The sequence below is a fragment of the Eriocheir sinensis genome, chromosome 24 (genome assembly GCF_024679095.1).
Source record: "Eriocheir sinensis breed Jianghai 21 chromosome 24, ASM2467909v1, whole genome shotgun sequence".
In the NCBI taxonomy this organism is placed as follows: domain Eukaryota; kingdom Metazoa; phylum Arthropoda; class Malacostraca; order Decapoda; family Varunidae; genus Eriocheir; species Eriocheir sinensis.
In genome coordinates this window covers 1154192-1160191 of record NC_066532.1, presented here as the reverse complement: position 1 = coordinate 1160191, position 6000 = coordinate 1154192, and the positions used below count along the sequence as shown (strand labels likewise).

The 6000-nt window shown below is 41.7% G+C and overlaps 1 protein-coding gene and 1 long non-coding RNA gene across 3 annotated transcripts in view; one reads left to right on the top strand and one right to left on the bottom strand.

The window, feature by feature from the left end:
* LOC127002698 (uncharacterized) overlaps positions 1-6000 on the bottom strand; it is a 113678-nt gene that overhangs the window by 58110 nt on the left and 49568 nt on the right. The gene's annotated exons all lie outside the window — the stretch shown is intronic.
* LOC127002695 (uncharacterized) overlaps positions 1-6000 on the top strand; it is an 87796-nt gene that overhangs the window by 60456 nt on the left and 21340 nt on the right. Inside the window, exon 1 of one of the 2 annotated variants that reach the window (XM_050868756.1) lies at positions 302-900. The exons of the other annotated variant lie outside the window; for it this stretch is intronic. Coding sequence (XP_050724713.1) covers positions 851-900 — 50 coding nt within the window. The 5' untranslated portion in view covers positions 302-850. Of the gene's footprint in view, positions 1-301; positions 901-6000 lie in introns of those variants that run through there. 2 annotated transcript variants of the gene reach the window in all.

Sequence of the window (6000 nt, the reverse complement as noted above, 5' to 3'; positions counted from 1 at the left end):
CGCGGCGCCTTCCCGGGGTGGCAGGACAGGGCTGCTGGGCCCCCTGCGAGGCACCACGTGGGCGGCGCCGCGCCGACAGGTCAATGCCGCGGCGCCACCGCTGCCCCGCGTGTCATTTATTTCATGAGTGCCATGAGTCGTCGCAACGCCATACCTCGGGTGGTGGCGGCCGCGCGGGCGGCTCGCCACTGGGCGGGCGGCGGGGCGCGGGGAGCGTATATCGCCCGCCGCCTGGCTCCGCCCTGCCACGTACCAGACGTACGAGGCGTGTCAGCGCCGCGGCACACACGGCCTCGTGGCGGTGACAGCCGTGGCGACAAAGGGTTGTCATGCCAGGCCCAGGTGAGGGCGCGGCGAGCCCCCCCAACCCCGCCACGCCCCGCTCCGCCCCCCGCGCCAAGCGAACACTGTTGCCAGGCCCAGGCCGGGGGGCGCACCCCCTAGCAGCAGCAGCAGTAATTCCCCTGTAACGCCCATTGTTTTCCCGTACGACACGTTGGGCTGCGTGGCGGCCAGCACGGGGCGGCAGCGGCGGCGGCGGCGCCGAGTGTGGCGGCGCGGAGCTGAAGCCTCGCGCCCAGTGACTCGGGCGTCGCGCAGCACATGGGTGGTGGCGGGCGTGGCGCTTACCGCTCACCGCTCACCTCACTGCACACTGACCCAGCCAGTGACCTCCCGCGCGGCCACCGCCATGGCCTGACACCCCTGCCCTGACGTGCTGCGGGCGTGCGACGTGTGGGCTGGACGCTGAGGGCTGCACCCACTGACTGCACGAGTTTTTGCCCGCCGAGTGCTTGCAAGCGGCGGCCGTGTTGTTGTTGTTGTTCAGAAACAGAGAAGCGACTCACGCATGAAACCCCTGCTGACTAATGCCCCGGCCAGGAGAAAGATTCCCAAAGTGTGAGTATTGCGAGGGAGGGTTTGGAGGGGCGGGCTGCGTGCGGGGCGGGATGCCTGCCTGCCTGCGTGCCTGCGTGATGCTGGTGCTCCGGGCACGTCGCCGCCACGCACTCGTTTGTCAATAATCTCACTCCATTTCCAGACATCCATATTTCTGCTTTCCTCTTCCTCCTACTTTTGCTTTGACTTCTTGATCTTCGTTTTCTCTCTTTACTTCATCTTCTTCATCCTTCCTCTCTTTTCGTCTTGCTTGCAGGTCTTGTTTTTCTCTTCTCCTCCTCCGCCTCCTCCTTTTGTTCCCTTAATTTCATCTCAACCTCTTCTTCATCTTCCTCCTCTCCTCTCCCTTTACTCCAATTCTCTTCTTCTTCTACCTCTTCCTCCTCCTCCTCCTCCTCCTTTTGCCTCCTTAATTTCATCTCTACCTCTTCTTCATCTTCCTCCTCTCCTCTTCCTTTACTGCAATTCTCTTCTTCTTCTACCTCTTCCTCCTCCTCCTCCTCCTTTTGCCTCCTTAATTTTCTCTCTACCTCTTCTTTATCCTCCTCCTCTTCTCTTCCTTTACTGCAATTCTCTTATTTTTCTACCTCTTCCTCCTCCTCCTCCTCCTCCTTTTGCCTCCTTAATTTTCTCTCTACCTCTTCTTTATCCTCCTCCTCTCCTCTTCCTTACTGCAATTCTCTTATTTTTCTACCTCTTCCTCCTCCTCCTCCTCCTCCTCCTCTTCCTCATTTTGATTCATGATTTTCGTCTGCTCTACTTCTTCATCTCCTTCTCTCTCTCTCTCTCTCTCTCTCTCTCTCTCTCTCTCTCTCTCTCTCTCTCTCTCTCTCTCTCTCTCTCTCTCTCTCTCTCTCTCTCTCTCTCATGACGTATTAGAGGATGTTGTGGATTTGGTTTCCTTTCGTGTTCTTCTTCTTCTTCTCCTTCTTCTTCTTCTTCTTCTTCGTCTTCTTCAACAGCAACAAACTCAAAAAAAAAAAATTAAAGGAAACCAGAACAAAATAAACATACCAACCGACAGAGAGAGAGAGACCTAAGCTTAAATTGAATCACTTCCTTCTATTCCTTTTTTTTTCTTTTCTTTTTTTTTCCTTCCACTCTTTCTATTATAAACTTAAAATTGAAATCTCGTCCTTAATTATTTTCTTTCTTTTTTTTCTTCATCGGCTTAAACTGATTTTCTTTTCCTTTTCTTTTCCTTATATTTTTTTTCCTTAACTTTCTTTCCTTCAATCTTTCTATCTTTATCGTTCTTTTATTTTCCTTTCTTTTTTCCTTTTAATTAATTTCCTTCCTTTTCTCTTCTTCGCTTCCTCTCTTTTTCCTTCTCATTTTCTTCCTTAATTACTTTTCTCCTTTCCCTTCAGTATTTTCCTTTCATTTCTTTTTCCATTCAATGACTTTCCTTCTTTTTCCTTTTTCCTATTTTCCTTGTCATTTTCTTTCTTAATTACTTTTCTCCTTTCCCTTCAGTATTTTCCTTCATCTCACTTTCCTTCCTCCTCTCTTCTTTCCTTCTTCTCTTTTCCTTCTTCCTCTTTTCCCTTTTATTTTCTTTCTTTTTTACTTTTTTCCTTCTTCAGTATTTTCCTTCATATCCCTTTTTTCTTCCTCTATTCTTTCCTTCCTCTAACTTTTCATCCTTTCTTTTTTTCCTTCTCTCTTTTTTTTCTTCTTTTCTTTTTCTCTCATTTCCTTCATTTTGTCCTCATGTTCTTGCTTATGTCTTTTCTTTCTTCCTTCCTGCCTTCCTTCCTTTCCTTCTTCCTGCCTTCCTTCCTTCCTTCCTTTCTTCCTTTCCCTTTTTCCTTCCTGCCTTCCTTCCTTCCTCTCCTGCCTTCCTTCCTTCCTTTCTCTTCTTTCTTTCTTCCTTCCTTCCTTCCTTCCTGCCTTCTTTCCTTCCTTTCCCTTCTTCCTTCCTTTCTTCCTTTCCTCCTTTCTTCCTTCCCTTCTTCCTTCCTTCCTTTCTTCCTTCCTTTCCCTTCTTTCTTCCTGCCTTCCTTCCTTCCTTTCTTCCTTCCTTCCTTCCTTTCTTTCCTCCTGCCTTCCTTACTTCCTTCCTTTCTTTCCCTTCTTCCTTCCTTTCCTCCTTCCTTTCCCTTCCTTCCTTTCCCTTCTTTCTTCCTTCCTTCCTGCCTTCCTTCCTTCCTTTCTCTTCTTCCTTCCTGCCTTCCTTCCTTCCTTTCCTTCTTCCTGCCTTCCTTCCTTCCTCTCCTTCTTCCTTCCTTCCTTTCCTTCTTCCTTCCTGCCTTCCTTCCTTCCTTTCTTCCTTCCTTCCTTTGCTCCTGCCTTCCTTTCCCTTCTTTCTTCCTTCCTTCCTTCCTTCCTTCCTTCTCTCACTTTCCTTCATTTTGTCCTCATGTCCTTGCTTACTTCCTTTCTTCCTTCCTTCCTTTCTTTCTTCCTTTCCCTTTTTCCTTCCTTCCTTCCTTCCTTCCTTCCTTTCCTCCTGCCTTCCTTTCCCTTCCTTCCTTCCTTTGTTTTCGTTTCACATTGTTAATCATTCGTCGGTCTTAAAGAAAAAAAATCAGACCCGGAACACAAAACAGATAATATATAAAAAATAATTAAAAGAATGTAACAAAAATAATAGCAGAGAGCTCGTACCGTATACGTGACAGGGAAATGAAAGGAAAAATAAAAAAACAATAGATTAAGAAAACAGGAAAAAAACAGGAAAATGAAAAGAAAAAAACAATAGATTAAGAAAACAGGAAAATAAAAATAAAAAACAATAGATTAAGAAAACAGGAAAATGAAAAGAAAAAGAAAAAAACAGATTAAGAAAACAGGAAAATGAAAAGAAAAAGAAAAAACAATAGATTAAGAAAACAGGAAAATAAAAATAAAAAACAATAGATTAAGAAAACAGGAAAATTAAAAGAAAAAGAAAAAAATAGATTAAGAAAACAGGAAAATAAAAATAAAAAACAATAGATTAAGAAAGCAGGAAAATGAAAACAGGAAAATTAAAAGAAAAAGAAAAAAAACATTAAGAAAACGGGAAAATGAAAACAGGAAAATGAAAAGAAAAAGAAAAAAAACAATAGATTAAGAAAACAGGAAAATGAAATGGAAAAAAAATAGATTAAGAAAACAGGAAAATGAAAACTAAAAAGAAAATTAAATAAAAATGAAAACAGGAAAATGAAAAGAAAAAAAAACACTAGATTAAGAAAACAGGAAAATCCGAATTGATGTGGAAGAGAAAGTGGGAGAGGAGAGGGAGTAAAAAAAAAATGTTGAAAAAATAAAAAAATAAAATATAATTGTTTTGAAGTTTGAAAATGAATGAAAAGATGGATTTTCCGAACAAACGAAACTCACACACACACACACACAAAAAATAATGAAACACGGAAAATATGTATTGGTAAAGTCTCTCTCTCTCTCTCTCTCTCTCTCTCTCTCTCTCTCTCTCTCTCTCTCTCTCTCTCTCTCTCTCAACGCGAATGGAAAATGACAACTACTACTACTATTATTATTACAACTACTACTATTACTACTACCACTACTACTACTACTACTACTAATAATAATAATAATAATAATAATAATAATAATAATAATAATAATAATAATGTTAATGCTTTCTTTTTACATATATTTGCTTACATTGTTACGTATTATTCGATTTATTTTTATTATTGCTATTATTATTATTATTATTATTATTATTATTATTATTAGTAGTAGTAGTAGTAGTAGTAGTAGAGGTAGTTGTTGTTTTTGTTGTTGTTTTTGTTGTTGATGAGTCACTAACACATCCCACCCTCCCCACCCCTCCCCCTCCTCCTCCCACCCATTTCCGGTTCTTAAGTTAATTAGGAAGTCACCACCACCACCACCACCACCAATGTCATCACCCGTCTCATCACCACCAACAATATCCGCACCTCACCACCACCACTATCATCACCACCACCACCACCACCATCTTTTTTTTTCTTTTTTATATTTTATTACTTCAATCTTGGTCTGTCAACTTTACGTCATCATCATCATCTCTCTCTCTCTCTCTCTCTCTCTCTCTCTCTCTCTCTCTCTCTCTCTCTCTCTCTCTCTCTCTCTCTCTCTCTCTCTCTCTCTCTATCTATCTCTCTATTTTTATCTAGTCTTTTTTTTCCCTTCCTCCTTTACTATTTCCTCCTCCTCCTCCTCCTCCTCCTCTTCCTCCTCCTCCTTCTTCCTAATTATCCTGCCTTCCTTCATATTTCTTTTTTATTCTTTTCTTCCTCATTTCCTGTTTTTTCCTGCTAATAATATTCTCTCTCTCTCTCTCTCTCTCTCTCTCTCTCTCTCTCTCTCTCTCTCTCTCTCTCTCTCTCTCTCTCTCTCTCTCTCTCTCTCTCTCTCTCCACTTATTACTTTTTTCTCCTTTCTCTTTCATGTGTCTTGTTTTTCCCTGTCTTTCCCTTCGCTAATCTCTCTCTCTCTCTCTCTCTCTCTCGCTCTCTCTCTCTCTCTCTCTCTCTCTCTCTCTCTCTCTCTCTCTCTCTCTCTCTCTCTCTCTCTCTCTCTCTCTCTCTCTCTCTCTCTCTCTCTCTCTCTCTCTCTCTCTCTCTCTAACACGTGACAACACCTCAGTAACCACCATCACGCTTCACCACCACCACCACTACTACTACTACTACTACTACTACTACTACTACTACTACTACTACTACTTCTACTAAAAATAACTTCTTTACCTCATAAGCTTCTACTGAAAAGAGTGAATAACAACCTTTTACAAACTTCTATGAATATATTTTTTTCCTGCTCTGACGCACGAAGACTTCCACTTAACAAGGAAAAGAAAACCAGTAGTAGTAGTAGTAGTAGTAGTAGTAGTAGTAGTAGTAGTAGTAGCAGTAGTAGTAATAGCAATAATGATAATAAAACTCAGAAAAATCACTTCCTCCTCCTTTCGGAAATATAAAAAAAGAAATAAAAAAGAGATCACAAGAGTATATCAGGAATCTAAAAAAAATATAAGAAAATTTTTGAGAAGAAAAAATAATGAAAACTAAGAAATATTGAGAAAAAAAAGAAAAGAATAGCAGGAAAATAAAAAAAAACAAGGAGAGGAAGGAAAGAAAATAAAAAAAATAAAAA